The 22,350-nt window shown below is 33.9% G+C and overlaps 1 protein-coding gene and 1 long non-coding RNA gene across 5 annotated transcripts in view; both read right to left on the bottom strand.

Annotated features, from left to right (window-relative positions):
* Positions 1 to 382: 382 nt before the first annotated feature.
* LOC143343650 (uncharacterized) lies at positions 383 to 12,247 on the bottom strand. The gene is made up of 2 exons (XR_013079997.1): positions 7,953 to 12,247; positions 383 to 7,916 (listed from the first exon to the last, which is right to left on the bottom strand). It is a non-coding gene; the product is annotated as an uncharacterized LOC143343650 (long non-coding RNA).
* Positions 12,248 to 15,916: 3,669 nt separating this feature from the next.
* LOC143343679 (protein amalgam) overlaps positions 15,917 to 22,350 on the bottom strand; it is a 277,114-nt gene continuing 270,680 nt past the window's right edge. For all 4 annotated transcript variants that reach the window (XM_076768819.1, XM_076768816.1, XM_076768818.1 and 1 more), the window contains exon 7: positions 15,917 to 17,268. In XM_076768819.1, coding sequence (XP_076624934.1) covers positions 17,232 to 17,268 — 37 coding nt within the window. In that variant the 3' untranslated portion in view covers positions 15,917 to 17,231. The remainder of the gene's footprint in view (positions 17,269 to 22,350) is intronic.

The following is a 22,350-nucleotide window of genomic DNA, read 5'->3' as shown; positions in this document are numbered from 1 at the left end:
CATATTCGTGGCGATTTAGTAGATACAGTTTCTCTTTTTATTAATTCTCATCAATCTCTCGACGCTACTTTAATTACTTGATTCATAAAATTCGTAGAACTTTGTACCAGACAGCTGGAGCTTGTTAAGAAACTGTTTCATCGAAAGTAGAACTCGAAGTCCTCGTCGGATGAGAATGTTAATGAAACGGAAACAGAGATATAAATTGTACGATTCCTTTTATTCACTTTTTACGCTGGAAATTTGAAGTTTATCACTCGACAAATTAGAATACCAAGAAGCTTACGCAACTCAAGATAACGACGATATTCATTAATTTTTCTGCAACAGTGGAAAGTCTAATATTGTACTATTCATCAGGTTAATCTTAAACATTACTCTGTAATTTTTAAACTTTTATTCAACGAATATCTTTACAACGAGTTATAGTTTCTTTTCTCGTGGAATCTCGTACGAACGTGTACAAATAACGTAAGAAATAAATGAACTTTTCCACCCCCTCTCGCTCGTCCTCGACGACGTCAATTCCTCAATTGCTCGATATCTGATCTACAAAGTTCAAAGAAAGCTTTGATAATTTGTTCCACTACTTTACTTTAGATTTATACATGAATATTGTACATGAAATAAAGCATTTTGCGCGGATGAGTGCGGGACCTCACTTCTAAATCCGTTGCGATCGACTCACTTGTCAATGATCTATGAGAACGTGTACACGGATACACCAGTATGATACGATTTTTAGTGACTTAGAGCTTAAACATATTTTTTTTTGTTTTTTTTTTGTTTTTTCTTTAAAAGATGCGACGCGTTGCACGAACGTCCTTCGTTTTTTTTTCCCAGCGTCGTTTTCAGAAATCAAACGACTTTGAAAATTGTTTCGTCAGAGAGACACTCTCGTTTTCTTTTAATCGTTCACTTCGTCTTCCAGGAACGCAACGTCTACGATGCACAGAGTTCATTTCACGCGCGTCCTTCGACGGCAGTCCTTTAATTTAAAGTTACAATATTAATTTTTTTTTACAGCATTAATTAATGATGCATCAACGACGCTTCCGTTTCGCCGCGATGGCGCTCGCCGAACGATTCTCTTTCCGCACTGTCGGCTCGAACGAAACTTTCGCGGTTCGCGCGTCGAAATTATTAATAATTAATTACATATCAAAACAGTCGCGCGTGCACAGCTTGCCCGTAATAACAATTAAAGTGCGACAATCGATTCCACGCGTACTTACATACATCGAACAACGCGTTGTTGCCGTTACAAACTGTCAAACATTAATATACTATTCGTTTAAAATATTATAATAGGTTTAGGGGAAATTTTTTCATCTCTTGGATACAATAAACTTAGATAACACAGATTAACGCGTTCAGCGCGACACGAATTATACTTCCATTATTTTCATTGAAATTTACAGAGTGTGACTGAAAAGTTTGCGTTTCTATTTTATCCAAGACGCAATGAACGCGTTAATAAATAAACTTACGCATTTAAACAGTAATATATAGGATTTTTGTTCTAATTTAAACGCTTAGAAAGCGTTTCTCCCTTTTTTTGGTACGAAAAATGGTAATGGAAGAAGATTGTTGCGCCTTGACATTTCATACTTTTTCAAAACTTGGCTGATTGTTTCGAAGAGTATAAAAATTGGAAAACATTAATATCGACTGAATTATAAATATACAGGGTGTTCAAAAATCAAGAATATCAATTTCTCGATTGAGGCTTCGTTAAAAAGTTATTAACGTTTAAAGTTCCGCCCTTACTGAATTTTTTTCTAGAAAGTGGGTAGGATTTCGGGGGTAGGTCTATTCATAAAAAATTATTGTATTTGACCCCAGAATCTAGAAATAATTTTTCCAGATCGATTTGAAATTTTTTTTCTTCATCGAAAAATTTAGGCATCTACCCTCTGGTCGATTTTTCTTAAAAATTCGTTTTTGATTTTTAATAATTTTGTTTGATGTCCTACAGAAAAGTTGTCTAACACTTTTTTGTAGGTACCAATGGGCTCTGCTTCAGAAAAAAGTTTCATTCAAATATATTCACTATTGTAAGAGTTATGGATGTTTGAAAATTGGACCAATTTTATGGGGTTTTTTTCGTTTTACGTGGTCAAGGATCAACTTTTCGAATATTTTTGCAATTTGTACACATTCTCCTCTAAAATACGCGTTGTTTGGCTTTTTAAACATTAAAATCCTTCAATCCGTTCAGGAGTTATGATGTTTTAAAGATTCCCATGAAATTTCGGAGAACCATTACTGGCCTCACATTAGATTTTCGGTAAGGAATTTTTTTCTCGTAAGTGAGTAGGAATTGGGGTGTATGTGTAATGATAAAAAATGATTGTCATTAACCCCTTAGCTAAAAATAATTTTTTTAGAAAGATTTGAAAATTTGTTTCTCCGCCGAAAAATTTCAGTGAAACATGTCAATGTATGGTCAGACATTACATTTTCGGTAAGGATTTTTTTTCTCGAAAATGGTTCGGATTTCGGGGATATGTCTATTGACCAAAAATGATTATAATTGCTCCCTGCAATCAAAAATAATTTTTTTAGAACGATTTGAAATTTTTGAATTTAATTGTTAATAACTTTTTAACGAAGCCTCAGTCAAGAAATTGATATTCTTGATTTTCGTCTTATTTTGGCCTCTAGAATCTCCCATTAAAATTTTTCTCAGGGGTGGCCGAACACTCTGCATTTAAAAATTCTTTTCTCACCAACAGACTTTAGTAAAAATAAATAAATGCAACCATATATGATATGTTGATTAAAATCACGTTCACATTGGAAACAATCGATTACTAAGTATAATTGTTTTCTTTTTGTAAAATTTACATAATTATGTTTAAAATCGATAGGATTTGCTTCTATATAGTTTTTAATGATATGAATAATTTTTCTGCAGTTTTAATAAATTGAACAAGATGAGCAATCTTATGCTTGGATTGTTTTTATATCATCAAAAAGAATGAAGATATTTTAGATGTCCAAGTACCTAACCACCCTATATATTACAGTTAATGCCAAGTATTAAACAATTTTACATAACATGACGATGATCAACGAAACAAATTTACCTATCAATAATTATTTAAACTAAGATGATTTTTTACAAGGAACATTTTCAACATCTTTCGTGCACCTAATATAATAACCTACAATTAGGTTTCGTTTGCATACTCGTACCCCAAAATTCACCATTCCTTCACACGTAGTCCAATCAATCTTGTATACTCGCGTTCGTTAATATTACAATTAATAAATTACAAATTAAATTATACGATTCTTATTATTCAAGCAAAATGTTACAAAAATTCGTACAATATTTGCCGTTAAACGCAATAAAGAAATATTAAATGCCTTAACAACGAACAGAGTTTATGCAGAAAATAAATATTTTGACGTAATAATTTCTAAAAGGATTGTAATTAAATTATTTAACAATAAAAATTCTGTTACCGTCGACTATAATAAAAATCAACTACTTCACCTCTCTTTTTTTAAAAATTACTGTTTACTTTCTATACCTTGTATCACAAAACATTTTATTTGAACGGTAAAACAATTTCATGAAAAACAATATTTTCAAAAGAATCACATTTTATTTGATGAATAAAATATTGACTCCCAAAAATGCACAATAAACATTACTGCGAGTTAGAAAATTAATTTCACTGACTAAAATTTGGAAACACTTCAAATTAAAAAATTCAATCAAATTAATATTGATTATAATATTGCTCCAAAAGAAAAATTGCAGCTCCTTCGCCTTAAAAGTCACGATATGGAAATAAATTTTAACGCAAATAAGGGAAAAACGTATACCTAAAAATTCGTTAAACAAGACATCGATACTGGGTTGGAAGAAACAAGTATGCATGAATTCGTAAACAATCGCTCGTTCGCTCTCACATCGCATTTACAAAGCCGGATATTTGAAATTAACAAGCCGGACGTTCGATTCCTGTAATTGCTCGCTAGCACGGACGATCGATTGACTAAAGTCGCGTTACAAATATATTGAGAAACGCCGATGAACGCCAAATACGTCGAAGGAGGTTCCTCGAGGCGAGTCGGACCAGTTAACCCTTAACGATCAGATCCACCGATGGGAATTTATTGGGTTGCACCTGTCTTGTCAATTTCCAATCAATTCGATCGCCGACGCTCCGAGTTATCAGTTTTCAACGACAACAAAGTGAAGGATCCTTATCCTTATTGATATAAATGTCTGCAATGTAACTTTACCAATTTCCTTAAGTAAAACTTCCGGTACCCATAGCAGCTGTGTGCTCGTAGCATAAGCTTCGAGTTTGTTTCGATCCCTGGGGGCATAGTAACGAAGATAAAAACATCGAGCAAGCTCAACAGTATCTTATCATCGGAAAAATTAAATGCAAAAGTTATTTTATTGCCAATGGATCGTACGAATCGTTTGTTGTGATTAAAGAATGAAGTATGTTAATCTAAATCATTAGTTTTTTATATTAATAGTGCATTTGTTTACAGGTTTTCTGGGAGCATAGTAATGAAGATTAAAACAACGAGCTCAAGAGCATCTTATCCTCGAAAAAAGTAAACGCAAAAGTTATGTTATTGCCAGTGGATCGTACGAATCGTTTCTTGCGATTAAAGAATGAAGTATATTAATTTAAATCATTAGTTTTTTATATTAATAGTGCATTTGTTTACAGGTTTTCTGGGAGCATAGTAATGAAGATAAAAACAACGAGCTCAACAGTATTTTATCATCGGAAAAATTAAACGCAAAAGTTATGTTATTGTCAATGGATCGTACGAATCGTTTCTTGCGATTAAAGAATGAAGTATATTAATTTAAATCATTAGTTTTTTATATTAATAGTGCATTTGTTTACAGGTTTTCTGGGAGCATAGTAATGAAGATAAAAACAACGAGCTCAACAGTATTTTATCATCGGAAAAATTAAACGCAAAAGTTATGTTATTGTCAATGGATCGTACGAATCGTTTGTTGCGATTAAAGAATGAAGTATATCAATTTAAATCATTAGTTTTTTATATTAACAGTGCATTTGTTTACAGGTTTTCTGGGGGCATTGTAATGAAGACAAAAACAACGAGCTCAACAGTATCTTATCCTCGGAAAAATTAAACGCAAAAGTTATGTTATTGTCAATGAATCGTACGAATCGTTTCTTGCGATTAAAGAATGAAGTATATCAATTTAAATCATTAGTTTTTTATATTAATAGTGCATTTGTTTACAGGTTTTCTGGGAGCATAGTAATGAAGTTAAAAACAACGAGCTCGACAGTATCTTATCATCGGAAAAATTAAATGCAAAAGTTATGTTATTGCTAGTGGATCGTACGAATCGTTTGTTGTGATTAAAGAATGAAGTATATTAATTTAAATCATTAGTTTTTTATATTAACAGTGCATTTGTTTACAGGTTTTCTGGGGGCATTGTAATGAAGATAAAAACAACGAGCTCGACAGTATCTTATCCTCGGAAAAATTAAACACAAAAGTTATGTTATTGTCAATGGATCGTACAAATCGTTTCTTGCGATTAAAGAATGAAGTATATCAATTTAAATCATTAGTTTTTTATATTAATAGTGCATTTGTTTACAGGTTTTCAGGGAGCATAGTAATGAAGATAGAAACAACGAGTTCAACAGTATTTTATCATCGGAAAAATTAAATGCAAAAGTTATGTTATTGTCAATGGATCGTACGAATCGTTTCTTGCGATTAAAGAATGAAGTATATCAATTTAAATCATTAGTTTTTTATATTAATAGTGCATTTGTTTACAGGTTTTCTGGGGACATAGTAATGAAGATAAAAACAACGAGCTCAACAGTATCTTATCCTCGGAAAAAGTAACCGTAAAAGTTATTTTATTCCGTTTCCAATGGATCGTACGAATCGTTTGTTGCGATTGAAGAATGAGATTAAGTATATTAATTTAAATCATCAGTTTTTTATATTAATGGTGCGTTTTTTTACAGGTTTTCGAGATCTTTCTCGTCTCCGTCCGACCGTGTCTCGAGGAACTCGGGGTCAGAAATCGCATCGGGATCGTGACACGTGACGCGTGGAAGGTTTATCGGTTTTCCAGGCGCCATCTTGGGGACGCGGTACGATGCCTAACGCTAGAACTTATCGAGTCTATTAAACGTACACGGATATGTGGTGGCCTCGGGTGCCGATCCAAAATCAACGATCTGCCACGGTGAACTCGTTTTCAGGTAGCCCCTCTAATTTCGACGAATCTGTCTCTGGTTCAACCGGGAACCGACGCTGCTCGGAGCCACGATGTTCCTTCGTCCGCCATGAACAGGTTTCAAAGCACATTACACACGGCTTCGCGATTAACAAAACGGGTTACCCTGAGATCACGATTTGATCGACGTTAACTTTCGTGGACAGTATGTTTCCATCGACACGGTCAAATCGTTAACAAATATTTTCACCGACTGTTCATATTTATTAACGAGTTTGAGTTCATTCGTTTCCACGAACTGATAGCTACGTAAGAAATTGTTATCATGTTTCCCAATTTGTGATGCTCATATGTGTCAAACTGACACTGTCAGAACGTTTTCTGCTTTGGTAACCCAGACCTATTCTTATTATTTTTTCGATTCCATATTCTAGATCTAGATAATGGTCTAGAAAATATACAAAAATATGACATCCCCTTTTCCATAGCAGACCACCGACCGTAGACAGTATTTTTCAAGTTGAACCCTTATTTTCTCGGTAGTGGAGGGGTGTCGCCCCCCAAACCCACACTCAGCTTGAGGATTATAAGTTAAACATTTTTTAAGTTAAGACTTATATCATTTGAAATGCAAAGAATTATGTCAGTGTCAATGAAAACAGCGTCGGTGAAATGAGTTGTCGACGATCTCAGGGTAACCTGAACAAAACAGGAGATTTGATTGCTCCAAAGAATCTACGAACATCGAAAGGCGTATGATTTTAGACCTAGACTGTCATTTTGTCGGCTTTGTGATTCGTTCTTTAATAGTAGGTAGGCTGTTTCGTACTTTTTGCAGATTTTGCAGATATATTTATTCATCTTATACGTACAGTATTCTTTTTATCAAAAAATATTAGAAAGTGTGGGAGTTATAACTTCTTGTTTAATGGCACTCTTGAAAAATGTCCTCCATTGGCTTTTTCTCTGAGAGGGGGCTAAAGTATCTTCATTAGGAAGTAGTTGGCAGCAGTAACTAGGAAAAAGTAAAAATCTCGATGAATAAGGGAATGGCTGCACTTCGAGTTTCGAATTTCTGTTTTTTAACCTTCTTTTTTTGTCTTTGGCATATTAAGAAGAATAGTAAAACTCAATGTTTTTAAAGATCTCTAGTTTCAACAATACAGGCATGTCTGCTGAATATTCTATCGAAATTTGAGGTCAATCGGTCTGCTAGATCTTGAAATACCATGGAAGCCAGTTTAAATGTGTTTTTTTTTAAACAAGAAGTTATAACTCTCACAATTTTTAATATTTTTCGATGAAAAAAATACTGTACATACTTATAAGATGAATAAATATATCTGTAAAATCTCAGCACGAAACAGCCTAGCTACCATTACAAAAAAAAGGCCGGAAAAATGTTTAGACAGCAATACCCCGTTAAAATACGAACAGCTGAATAATTATGCTTCCGTGGGATAATTTTCAATGAACTCTATGAAAGTTTCGCGAATAATTGTGAATCGAACGTAGAAGGTAGACGTTATAAAAATTGATTAAGTTTTTAACGGCGATCGAGTCATCGATGTCTCTGAATCTATGGCAGTACTCTGCTTATGCTCTCGTTAAGAAAGTGGTCTGTAAAAAAGTCTGGTACACGCTACCTTGCAACTAGTTTGAGTATCATTTCATCGTTTACACATTACTAGGATTCCCCCGTGTTTCGAGGTCAATCAAACACCGGAGGAACCTTTCTTCGTTAGTTGAAATGAATTTTTGCTAACATTGGTCGATTTCTGAGACAATAACGTACAACTGTATTATCAGTTTTCTAAATTGCAATCAACATCGTCGAATTTGTAGGCAACGCGTTATTTAAAAGAATATTCTAAACTTCCAAACGTTTCTTTGAATTTCGAAATTTAATCGATTTCTACCCATAATAATGAATTATAAAAAGATTGCATTTTAATCAAGTACCAACTTCGTACCTTAAAAATTACGTGGCAGATCGATTGGAATGCCGTTTGGAAAAATATTTAACGAGTCGACGAGAAACTATAAACGTTTGGTATCAATCTTTGGACCACTGTGTATATCGATGCAAAAAATACGATCGAAAAAATTCCGTCATGCCTTATCACTTAAAACTCGTTTGTCCTGTTTCTCTTTTGCTCGGGCTTTTGTGTGTGTTTGGCCGGTGGCTGCGTTCAAAACGCATTCCAGCGATACGCTCGAAAATGTAACTGATGAAAACCCGTCGGAGGTCGTTTTAAAACTTGGACAACGAACGAAATTTGAGGAACGGTTTAAAATCCCCTCTCGTCGCACGCTAGATTACCCGATTCAAATAAACCGTGTCGAAACATTTCCGTGGTTTCCCCGGCGAATTACGCGAATTCAGCGTAACTCTAAATATTTGTTCCTCCGCGTTAACGCGTTGCAAAAGCAGCAACGAAAGGTCGGCGACCTAAAAACGGAGCCGACTCTTCCAATTTTTATCTTCCCGCGACGATTTATAGAAAAAAAAAAAAAAAACGTGGTTGTAATTCGTTTAGCTTTCGCGGGCAAACGTTCACAATGTATTCGAGGTTATGTTCGAGCACTATGGCGACGGAGCAGGCTGTCTGTCGCTGTATTATGGCAATTTTAAACTTTGAACCTCGCTGAAATAAATTCTGCGATCCCGCGGATTTCGTGAAACGTGAATTTCAATTTTTCCACGAAACTCAGCAGGTTGGCTGAATAAATCACCCCGCGTAAAATCGTGGCCGTAAATTAATGAATAAGTTCAAGTTTTAAATGGGTTTCGAGCGTTCCCATCAACTACGGGCACGCTGCTTCGAACAAATAAAGATTATAGTTTTTACGAATTTTGATGCATTCACTCGAGGGTAGCTTATTAGAAAATAAGACAAATTGATTCCAATGTATCCTAGAAATTTTTAGGTTAGGTGTAGTACCACATTACCCATTTTGCATTTTTTTTTTATTGTATCTCAGTTGAATAGATTCAAAGAGAAATTAACAATATATAACCTAGACAAATTTGGAAATTCTTTTGTATTTATTATCGAAGAATGTAATTAATTTAAATCAGTTGATTTTTTGAGAAGCTCAAAACAATGTTTTGATGCAAAAGATAAATACATCACAGTGCACATAAAAATTATAAATTGTACGTGAAAATAAAAATAGTAGGATTTATAATACAATTTATCATGTAGATACACGCTAAAAATATTACGGTACACAATAGACTCTAAAAATATCACGAACCTGCAATACTATGAAATTTATGGACGTCAAAGATAGACGTGACACGCTATATCGAATAATAACTTACCAATAACCTCAATTTCATAAATTTTTATCGATGGTAGTACGCAAAGCTTAAATGAAACATTAATATTACGATATTAAATAATTGAAAATGCAATAATTCCAGCGTTTAAGCAATAATTACCCCTCCGCCTTCTTTTCTGCTTATGTTTATGGAGGGTGTGAAAACCTCGTTGGCCTAAGTCCGAGATAGAAATTGCTATCCACTCGCTTTTAAGCAGAGGTTGAAACAGTTATGGAACTTTTTCAATAGATTCCGTTGTAACACTTGCAATGGAACTTCTATAATAAAAGTTTTCGCATTATAAGTTCCAATAAGAACAGATAAATAAACGTTCTTGGAAATAAAAGTTCTGGTTTGACTAAAATTTAGAAGAAATCAAAATTCTTGCGTAATAAAAGCAGATATTTTTCTTCCGTTAATAGCAGAGAAGCTCTCCGTCACATTTAAAAAAAAACCCTGTTGGTTTTCGAAAGTTTTACATTATTATTATTATCATACGATATCAAATCGTTCGATGCATAATTTGAAAACGATCGTAACGCGAAGATAGTTTGGGTCACGTTCTTGGATACGTTCGGTGCCCGTAAACTAGGAAACTTAGTCGCAATTGACGATATATTTGACAGTAATTGAATGTAAACGTCGGAATCAATTGAAATGTAACTGCACAGTTATTGGAAATTCAATTGCAGTCGGTTCTAAAAGGACTGCAGTAATCACAGTACTAAATATGTCGTCCTTGTATTTTAAGCATTTCACACGTGAATAGAAAATAATATTTTTAATAAGATTTATTTAGAGTTCGTTAAATGTAAAGACGAATTACGTGTTAATAAAATTTGTTAATAAAACGTGTTAAAAAAACAAACATTGAAATAAATTGTCAGTTTTAAAAATTTCTAATTAAATAAATTAAGTTTGATAAAAAGAAAACTTGTTCTATTATCCAACCGCCATTTTCTCTCCGCGTTAATTCAGATACGGGAGTTTCTGCTATCCGCGATAAAAATATGGGGCAAAAAGTAATTTCACCGGGGGCATAGCGAATTACGGGAATAATTCCCGAATTTTCAGCTCGCATCGCGTCGATTCCACGTCTATCGACGAATCCCGCGCAAACTCAATGGAGCCCTAAATATTTGTGTACCAGAAATGCACGTGAACGCGGAGGTAAAGAAAGACAGCAGCTCGCTTCCGGCATTCGAGCGGAATTCCGGGCCGAGGTTTTGTCGTAATATTCGGGTCACGGTGGATCCCGAAGCCCAGAAAATACGTTGCTTCTTATCCAAGAATCCATGAAAACCGCGGCGTTGTTCTCAACTTCGTTCCGCATAAACGTTTCCAGTTATTCGGTAGTCGTGTTTACTGTCGGTAAAAGGAATTCCAAGGATAACCAGGATAATGCCTTCGCTCGCTGACAGTGTTTGCAAACGAGCCTCACGCGTATTACGGCGCGAAACTGCGTTCGACCGGCTCTATCCCCGAATTTCCCTATCTTTCTATTGATATTAGTATCGTCGAGGAAAGGTTGAACATAGCGGCGTAGCCACCAACGCCTCGTCGAAAGGATATTCAACGAATTTAGGAAACAATCGGTATCAAAGTTTTAACGAACGTCTAATTGCAGAACCAAATACAAGGTAGAAAACTCTTTAAAATATAACTCAAGTAACGATAAGATACACAGAAGCGACGATAATGAAAGAAACAATGTAAGAAAACCGCTCCATGTCGTTAATAACCACGTAGTTCTATAAAAATTTCTCGTGCTAATTTGAATCAAATAGTTATTCACACTGGATCAATCGTTTGAATCATTTAGTTCTTTTCAATTTCGCGATTGGAGGTTTCGTTATCGAGATATAAACGGTTAAAGTTTGCAGGTGGCGTTGCGCGATCAGCTGATTGAGTTGTAAATGGCGTCGATCGGGAGTCATGGCGGGAAACTTAAAAGAAACAATCTAAGAAAACCGCTCCTGTCGTTAATAACCACGTAGTTCTAAAAATTTCTCGTGCTAATTTGAATCAAATAGTTATTTCCATTGGATCAATCGTTTGAATCATGTAGTTCTTTTCAATTTTGCGATTGGAGGTTTCGTTATCGAGATATAAACGGTTAAAGTTTGCAGGTGGCGTTGCGCGATCAGCTGATTGAGTTGTAAATGGCGTCGATCGGGAGTCATGGCGGGAAATTTTAACTGTTTGTATCTTGGTAACGAAAATTCAAATTGTAAATTGGTATGGATATGCTCTATTGATTTAATGACGAATTTATGAAAGGCGAATTTTAATCATAGAAAAATGAAACCTGTTTATATCATTCCATAAATACGAAATATCGAAGGTGTATATTGACAGATAGTGTAAATGCCATACTAGTTACACTATAGATCGATAATACCTAAACTAGGGTACATACAGTAGCCCATATATGCTTCGCATACGATACGTCTTGAAATTCCAGACGGCAGGTATTGATTTTATTTCTTGAAATTATGAATACAAGTAATAATAATTTAGAAGAAGCTCAAAGAATTTTCATATAAAGTCTCAGTATGTTTTATTTCGTTAATTTATTGTACTTCCACATTTTCATTTCAAATTTCCATTTTAATTTCTTGCCATTGAATAAATTCTGTTTATTTCAGCAAAACGTTCGATCAATGTAAATTTAATATTTATTTAGTTCGATCAATCGACGAATTGTATTTAAATTAAACGAATTCCTATGAATTTTCAGTTTCATGAAACCATGTTTTATTCTTGATAGAGATTCAATTTAACAACGAGAGGATATTACGTTTGTTATTAGTAAGCACTGACGATAAACAAAAAATGAAAAATTAACGTTTCAAACATTGAAACGTAGAGTAAACTTTGAAATTCCGTTTCAAGAACAACTTGGTTCTGAATCTTTAAAAATGAAGAATCTATTAACTAAAATCATTGCACAGTATTTGAAGTTTGGAGCGAAAATATAAAAATTCCACGTTATATTTCGGTGTCTCGTAAAAAGAGGCAATTACGCTCGTAAAGTATTCTGTTTCAAAATATTCGCGTAAAGTATTTTCGTTACATTACGAAAAGAGTTCTAGGAAAGTTTCAAAAATTACATTCGTAATAAACTATTTTATACAGTAAAAGTTCTTTCCCTTCAAACTATATTTCAATACAAACACACTAATTGTGTTCGTTTGCTCCACTAATCGCAAGCAGATAAATAAATAAACTCACAGAAATCTCACTAAAATGGAATCAAACCCAAAATATAATTACTATTATAACCCAGTAGTTAATTAAGTCTCGGTTTCCAAAGTATTTTTAGGGTATTATTTTTAGTTCGTCCACTGTGTTGGGTATTACAGTATGCACAACCATACGGTATTCTTAATACAAAGGGAACGTTCTTGAGCCTCGAATTGTTTGCATGAAGAATACCGTTGCAGAATCGACGAATAGAACGTTACTAAACCAGCGCCTATTAATTTCTCTCGTCCTTTCGTAGGTCGGCCATTTGTCACTGTCAGACGATACTATTAACCCTGGTACCGTTGTGTGCCGTTTGATCGGTTAAAATTATTGCTGCTGCATGTAGAATTGTCACGGAACAGCTAGCCTTCGTGAAAGACTGCCTTTATCGTGATAGTATCACCGTACGTGTGAGCAAGCTTGAAAGCTGTAATGGGGGATCAGGAATAAATGTTTCCCGACGACGAATACGACGATTGCGCAATTCTAGTTGCATTAGTGTCTAATGTCTAATAGGTCATGCTATTTGAAAATCCTAGGATATGTCTCTATTAACCCATGAGATCTCATATTCCCAATACCAGGATGATCAATAAATTTTTTCATTTTTTTTTCTACGACGATACGTCGCTTCGAAAATTTTGAAATTCTCTTTCATTTTCTATATTACTTTTAACTAATTATTTCGATGGTATTTGAAAATCCTAGCATATGATGTCTCTATTAACCCATGAGATCTCATATTTCTAATATCAGGATGATCAATAAATTTGTTCATTTTTTTTTTCTACGATGATACGTCGCTTCGAAAATTTTGAAATTCTCTTTCATTTTCTGTATTAGTTTTAACTAATTATTTCTATGGAATCTTAATAGATGCGTAGAAATTGTGAATAATTCAAGATAAAATGAAAAAGTATAATAAAATATGAACACATATTATAGATAGTACGTGTCTTTGTTATGTAAGTGGTATATTCAATTTGTTGACTCGAGTAAAAAATAGTCAACTTGTATTGGCCAGTACATAATTTATTCCAATGGAAGTTTTCCAACTTTTCTCGAATTGTGATTCATGGACCCCTGGGGGATGCACAAACGTATTGGGTCAACATGCTCTCAGAAGAAATAAAGAAGCAAATTGTATAGTTGAATGAAAGAACATGTCCAACAATGTCATTCTTTTTTTTTATTTTTGCATTTCATTTTTGGCGTCAATGGTAGCAATATTGAAAATTGAACTGAAAAATATAGAGCTTCAATGGAACAATTGAAATTGTTTTGTAGTTTTATCAACACTGTTCATTTAAAAGCGATTGGTCACAACGAATGAATTAAGTTGTATTTAAATTAATAAAGTATTTGTTACTTTCCAGTTTGCTTCTGTTAATAGTAATACAAAATAGCAAATTTCGAAACAAATAGAATTTATTACTTATATAGACGATGATAATGTCATTTCAAATAATTTTCATTTGTTTTCTTTAAGAGTCAATATTTTTATTGTACAAAGTTTGTCGGTATTATTGACATGAACATTCGTTTCCTGCAAAAGATGCGATAAAAAAAAATCAAGTGTTAAAAAATGTGCACTTTTATTTAAAATGGCCAAGTTTTCCATGTGTAGATATCTCTGAAATTTGCAGTAATTAAAGAAGGATGTAAAATAACTGAAAATGTCTGGAAAATAGCAATTCCAGATCGTAGTCGATCTCGATGACTAGACTGAAATTGAATGGAAAACGTCGAATCACCTTTCGTATTCAGTCTCTTGATAGATCTTCCGATTATTACTTTCGTTGGTCTTTTCACAACCCTTTTTTCTATGCAAAACGTCTACCAATCGAGACAGCGTGCAAATGACAATTTTTACGTATTTTACATTTAAATGAACGAACTTTATAATAAATTGAAATTATTAAAACTTCTATCCCTCTCAAAGAATTCTACTTAACTTTTCGCTTATAAATTTTTAACACTAACATTTTGAACTTCTATACTGTAAGTTTAAATACCATTGAGCTATTTCAATTTAACATCGATAGCATTTGGAATCAATTTGTTCTTATTTAAACCTTCACGCCACTCATAGAGTAGATCCTTTTTTCAAAATCAGTAGGTTTCCACCTAATCAACACCTACACGATGTTCATCGTATGTTCGTTGTCAAACATAAACTTCTCTAATAATGCATTCTACATTTAACTGTCATACTTTTTAAATTCAAAGCAGACGATAAATTTCCAATAAATTTTTATTTTTAACTTTTGCATGATATTTTTGATTTATCTAACTGATTCTGCGAATATGTCAAGAACAAAATCGGTATTTAAAATGATCTCAATAGTGTGCTACTTTCAAATAAATAGTTCTTCTCCATTTGTTTCCCTAAGACTACCGGAGCCAAAAATTTGATTCTAGACAAACGAAAATTTATAAATTAAAATATTATGCACATTCATTTTCTATAATGACTCATTTTGAAAATTAATTTTTTAAAGTCCTCAGTAACAAATTCTGTCATATATTGGTTATTAAAAGATAAATAAAAATTTCAGATGCCTTAAAAAATTCTTTTTGGACAATTTTAAATATTCCAGGGACAACGAGAAAATTATGAAAAAATTTGATTCTAGACAAACGAAAATTTATAAATTAAAATATTATGCACACTTATTTTCTCTAATGACTCATTTTGAAAATTAATTTCTCAAAATAAATAAAAATTTTAGATGCCTCAAAAAATTCTTTTTGGTCAATTTTAAATATTCCAGGGACAACGAGAAAATTATGAAAAAATTTGATTCTAGACAAACGAAAATTTATAAATTAAAATATGCACATTCATTTTTTATAATAACTCATTTTGAAAATTAATTTTTCGAGGTTCTCAGTAACAAATTCTGTCATATATTAGTTATTAAAAGATAAATAAAAATTTCAGATGCCTTAAAAAATTTCTTTTGGCCAATTTTAAATATTCCAGGGACAACGAGAAAATTATGAAAAAATTTGATTCTAAACAAACGAAAATTTATAAATTAAAATATTATGCACATTCATTTTCTCTAATGACTCATTTTGAAAATTAATTTCTCAAGATCCTCAGTAACAAATTCTGTCATATATTGGTTATTAAAAGATAAATAAAAATTTCAGATGCCTTAAAAAATTTTTTTTGGTCAATTTCAAATATTTCAGGGACAATGAGAAATGTATGACGCACTGTTTGTTATTACAAGTATTATATCAGACTTTCTCAGAACTTATTGACATAAAGTTCCTCGAGGAGTTGAAATAGAGCATGATTCAAAGAAGGTGAAACCTTGAAAATTAATTTAAAGTGCATCGTGCAAGAAAAGATCTGCCTCCGTTTGGTCCGATCGTTATAATTTGAGAAACATAAACAAATCAATCTACTTCACCGAAAGCAACGATAATGAGATCGTCGTGTGCAAGAATCGAGTAATTAATTTCAACGATTTCCTTTCGTTGAAGTGCCCCCTCCATTTGATTCGACGAAACCGCCACCGACAGACGGTGTATCGCGTTCCTCAAAGACAATGAGACCGTCTGAAACACGCGCGACCGTCCTCTTTAGGAGCGTAACCTGAAAACGGGGGTAGCATACATCCAAATTAGTAGGCATCCGGTGTGCCCGTTAATCACGAGAACGAACCCGCGCAGATCCTTGATTATCGTAGACGCTAAACATTTCATGGATCGCACCGAGTCCAACTGCCTCATACTAAACACCCATTTACATGTTGCCGAGTTCTCGTCTCGTACGACTCTCTTCTTCTTCGAACGGAAAGAAGAAGGTCGAGTTTATTGAGTTTGTGCAATCTCGTGCTCCGCGAGAGCTGGCCCCGGCTCGAGATATCGCCACGAACAAAGAAACCCTAGCTCTGCACTGGGGAACAGTGTCACTCGTGCCGGTCCGATCGACTCGGGATACCTACGGATACAAACAAGAAGCCGAGAACACTCATCGCTGTTAGACGCACTTGCAGATTTACTATTATCCGGGTCGGAGGTGATCCACTAGCTAGAATCGTCGGGACATCCATGGGGAGTGAGCAGCCGGGGGGTTTCCAGTGGTCGCTGGGCCTCGAAGTACCTCGATACTTCTTTGCCAGGAGTTCCCTTTGACGATCCTGACGCTCTCTTTGTTGATCAGTTAAAAGGAAGATCAAAGGTGATATATAGGGGCACAAGGTGGTTACTGCTGACGGAGACGACGCTTCCTCGCTGTTGCTTTCTATCCCTCCTTCCACTCTGTCCTTGTTCGATTACGCGAAGGAGAAACGACTTTGATCGTGTTCTTATTGGAAGGCTTCGTGATCGGCCAGTCACCTTGCGAACGAGCCGGCGTGCAGGAGCAACAGGAGCAACGCGAGCGTCCTCGTTGCTGCGCCGCTGCTGCTAGAATTCCCGTGCTGCATCGCTGCTGGATGCTCCCCTGGAACAGCCAACGAGCCATACATTAGCTTCGAAACGAACTCAGATAGATTTACCTTGGAATTATATTTCATGGTCCATTTTTACCCAAACCTCAATTTTAGTATTTTGTATTGGAGTACAAGGTTTCTGATTAAATTTCAGTATTATCGTGTTTGTAAATTCTCCATTTATTAGGCTTGGTGACCAAACAATCCTGGGACCATTTTTACCCAAAACACAATTTTATTAGTGTGTCCAGGACATTATTTCTGATTAAATTTCTGTATTATTGTAGTTGTAAACTCTCCATTTATTAAGCTTGGTGACCAAATAATCCTGGGACCATTTTTACCCAGACCTCAATTTTATTATTTTGTATTTAAGTACAATGTTTCTAACTAAGTTTCTGTATTACTGTATCTGCACATTCTTCATATAATACTGTTTTTAATTTATAAAAACATATAGTATTAGTATACAGAGTGTTCGGCCAACCCTGGGAAAAATTTTAATGGGGGATTCCAAAAGCCAAAATAAGACGAAAATCAAGAGTACCAATTTGTTGATGAAGGCTTCGTTAAACAGTTATTAACGTTTAAAGCTCCGACCGTACTGAATTTTTTTCTCGAAAATGCGCAAGATTTCGGGGGTATGTCTATTCACCAAAAATGATTGTAATTGATCCCCGCAACGGAAAATAATTTTTTCAGAATTAATTAAAAATTTTTTTTCGTCGAAAAATTTAGGCACCTACTCCTTGTCGATTTTTCTTAAAAATTCCTTTTTCATTTTTAGTAATTTTGTTTGACGCCCTACAGAAAAGTTGTCTAATACTTTTTTGCAGGTACCTATGAGCTCTACTTCAGAAAAAAGTTTCATTGAAATATATTCACAATTGTAGGAGTTATGGCTGTTTGAAAATTGGACCATTTTTATGGCGTTTTTCTCATTTTACGGGGTCAAGGATCAACTTTTCGAATATTTTTGCGATTTCTACATATTCTCCACCAAAATACGCGTAGTTTGCTTTTTTAAACATTAAAATCGTCCAATCCGTTCAGAAGTTATGATGTTTTAAAGATACGCATGAAATTTCAGTGAAACATATCAACGCTATGGTCAGACATGAAATTTTCGGTAATGAATTTTTTTCTCGAAACTGAGTGGTATTTCGGGTGTATGTCTGTTGACCAAAAATGCTTGCAATTGACCCCTGTAACTAAAAATAATTTTTCCAAGACGATTCGAAAATCTTTTTTTTCACCCAAAACTTTTAGCACTTACTCGAATGTTTTTCTCGAAAGTGAATAGGATTTCGGTAGTATGTGTATTCACCAAAAATGATTGTAATTGACCCCCGAAACCGAAAATAATTTTTCCAGAACGATTTGAAATTTCTGAATTTAATTGTTAATAACTTTTTAACGAAGCCTCCATCAACAAATTGGTATTCTTGATTTTCGTCTTATTTTGGCCTCTAGAATCCTCTATTAAAATTTTTCCCAGGGGTGGCTGAACACCCTGTATATGAATTCGATGCCACCAATTTAACCCTTGGATAATGGACGTTTCGATGACCAAACAGCCCTGGGACCATTTTTATCCAAACCTCAACTTTATTATTTTGCATTGGAGTACAAGGTTTCTGATTAAATTTCTATATTATTGTATTTGTAAATTCTCTATTTATTAGGCTTGGTGACTAAACAACCCTGGGACCATTTTCACATAAACTCCAATTTTATCATTTTGCATTTGAGTACAAGATTTCTAACTAAATTTCAGTATTATTGTGTTTGTAAACTCTATTTATTAGGCTTGGTGACCAAATAACCCAGGGACCATTTTTACTCAAACCTCAATTTTATTATTTTGCATTCCAGTACAATATTTCTGATTAAATTTCTACGTTATGGTATTTGTACATTCTTTATTTATTAGTGTCGTTAAATTACAAGAGCATTTAATATTAATATATGTGAATTCGATACCACCAATTTAATTCTTGGATAATTGACATTTTGATGACCAAACCTGGGACCATTTTTACCCAAACCTCAATTTTATTATTTTGTTTTTGAATACAAAGTTTTTAATTAAATTTCTGTATTCTTGTATTTGTAAATTCCCTATTTATTAGGTTTGGTGAACAAACAGTCTTGGGACCATTTTTACTCAAACCTCAATTTTATTATTTTGCATTCCAGTACAATATTACTGATTAAATTTCTACATTATGGTACTTGTAAATTATTTATGTATTAGTGTGTAACAAAATTAACCCTTGAATAGTGGACCACTGAACGTATATGATGTCTTCGTCATTAAAGATGAGATATATATAAATATTCATATTGATAATTATGTAGAATTATATGTATACAAATCTGTTCCAGCGTGTACAATGCTTGTTTTCAAAGACAATTGAATTGCCCTGGGAAAGTTGTTCTTATACGATAGTTGTTTTACGTGATTTTAAGTTGTTTGAAATTGATACCCGATTGATTCTAAAAATTCAATGTCTTTAACAGTTTTATGTTCTTTGAAAAGTCGAAGTTTGTAAATGGTTCTAGAACGATTCATTGAAAGTTGAATGAAGTTCAAAATTGTTCGAAAGTTCGAAATCGTACTACAAATCGGTATCATTATCGAGAAATTGGATGACATAGATTCTGGAAAGCAACTTCGACGAAACAGGATTTTCTGTTAAATGTTTCACCAATCGTATTTTCAAGACCAAGTAATTTTCTCACAACCATTTGGAAAATAACTATCCAGAAATAATGTTTTCTAACAATCTGATTTTCTCTTAAAGAATCAATCAAAAACTAAAAGCAATGGTTATATAAATATATAATCAATTTTTGTAAATTTTATTATCATATTTGTAGGTCCTTGAAGATAGTTTTAAACTATAAGATCGAAACGTAAGATAAAAATGCTTATCGGGACTGTTTAACACTAATCCATATAAAATTTCCATACCACTGTTTGCATTTTCATATTAAAATACTCGATCGATATTTTCACAAAGTTGCAAGCGAAGCTCCGTTTTAATTATTTTCGATAAATTTGCAATTCATAAACGCGCTTCCTTTACGATTATTTCCAAAGATTATTCCATAATTTTGTCCAAAAATAATATATGATCGTTGCTTCCGTAAATCAGATAAAAAACATAAAAAATATTCATAAATTTCACCAAATAAAGATTCCTCCAAACAAAACAAAGAAATAATATTCTATCGTTATTTTAAAAACTTACGTACGTATTTTGACTACCGAACAATCGAAATTTGCAAAATTCTTCGCAATGGTATTTCGTTATATATTTTCAAAAATAATATATGATCGTTGCTTGACCGTAAATCAGATAAGAAACAAATAAAAAATATTCATAAATTTCACCAAATAAAGATTCTTCCAAACAAAACAAAGAAATAATATTCTATCGTTATTTTAAAAACGTACGTACGTATTTTGGCTGGGAACAACTGAAATCTCTAAAATTCTTGGTATTTCATCGTCACTTGGAATACTTTTTTAAACCAGAAGTTTTACGAAATAAAGAGGAACTCCGGTCTCGATCCACTCACGAGTTGTTCATCGTTTCCGCTCGTTTGTTGCGTTTCTGTGTGTCCCTGGGTTCATAAACGGAGCGCCCCGGGTGACGCCATGGAATTTCTGTCACGCGTGCATTCTTGTCCGTTAAATACGCCAGGACGGTGCAGAATGTGGGGAAAATCGGCTAGCAGGGATAAGCCGGCTGAATTGTTCGAGGATGACAAATATGGTAGCTCGCAGGAGCATGGCGTAGCCTCCCCCACCGCCCTCAACCCCCTCCACATCAATGCATGCGCGCGTTATCAACTTCAGAACGGCTGCGTTCCACTTTACATTGTCCCTCAACTTTTTGGGGAAATAGTTTTGAGAAGCGCGTTGTTGCCGATCGAACCAGAGAGAATTGGGACGCGGAAATGTCTGCGAGGCGAAATCGAATTTCCGAAAATTTCGATTGAAAGTTACGTGGTCTGTGTATTTCCGAGGAATACTCGTTTCGTTCCGCGGAATTTCAAAGTACGTTCGTTCGCTACAAACAATTCTTTTATATTTATATTTGATCAATTATCAATGTTTGCATCGTCGATATCGACAAATTTCATTTACAACGCCCCCTTTTTCGAAAAATTTAATTTCTCGGAAAACAAATTTCTGTCATAATTCTGGTAAAATCGAAGTTTATAATTCCATTTCGATATTGCAAACGTAAAATAGGAAAAGATGTAGAGAAACACGTAACTTACGATTGGTACAGTAGTCCCTCGTTTATTGACGAAAACTCGTGTACTGTACGTGCTGATCAAAAAAGGTCGAACGCGAATTGTATTTAATTTCTGTCTACGAGTTGAAATTGAATTATTGAAAATACATAGAATTTGTTCTTGGTAAATTGTACCGTTTTATAATTGCAAAAATGAAGAAGAGAAATGTGTCAGTATTATTTATAACATAGAAGTTATTTCAACCCAGAAACGACGTAAAATCTTTTCAATCCGAATGTATACTTCAGTTTTTATGGTGGATGCTAATTGCAGGGTTTAAAACAAGCATGGTTTCCAACGCAAAAAAAGAAAAGATGAAGTAAAGAAACACGTAACTTACGATTGGTACAGTAGTCCCTCGTTTATTGACGAAAACTCGTGTACTGTACGTGCTGATTAAAAAAGGTCGAATTCGATTTAACTTCTGTCTACGAATTGAAATCGAATATTTGAAAATACATAGAATTTGTATTTGGTAAATTGTACCGTTTTATAGTTGCAAAAATTAGGGAGAGAAATGTGTCAGTATTATTTATAACATAGAAGTTATTTCAACCCAGAAACGACGTAAAATCTTTTCAATCCGAATGTATACTTTTTTCTATCATGGATGCTAATTGTAGGGTTTAAAACAAGCATGGTTTCCAACGCAAAAAAAGAAAAGATGAAGTAAAGAAACACGTAACTTACGATTGGTACAGTAGTCCCTCGTTTATTGACGAAAACTCGTGTACTGTACGTGCTGATTAAAAAAGGTCGAATTCGATTTAACTTCTATC

The sequence above is a fragment of the Colletes latitarsis genome, chromosome 7 (genome assembly GCF_051014445.1).
Source record: "Colletes latitarsis isolate SP2378_abdomen chromosome 7, iyColLati1, whole genome shotgun sequence".
NCBI classification, from domain to species: domain Eukaryota; kingdom Metazoa; phylum Arthropoda; class Insecta; order Hymenoptera; family Colletidae; genus Colletes; species Colletes latitarsis.
Note: the sequence above shows the minus strand (reverse complement) of the source record. Positions and strands in the feature narration are given on the sequence as shown.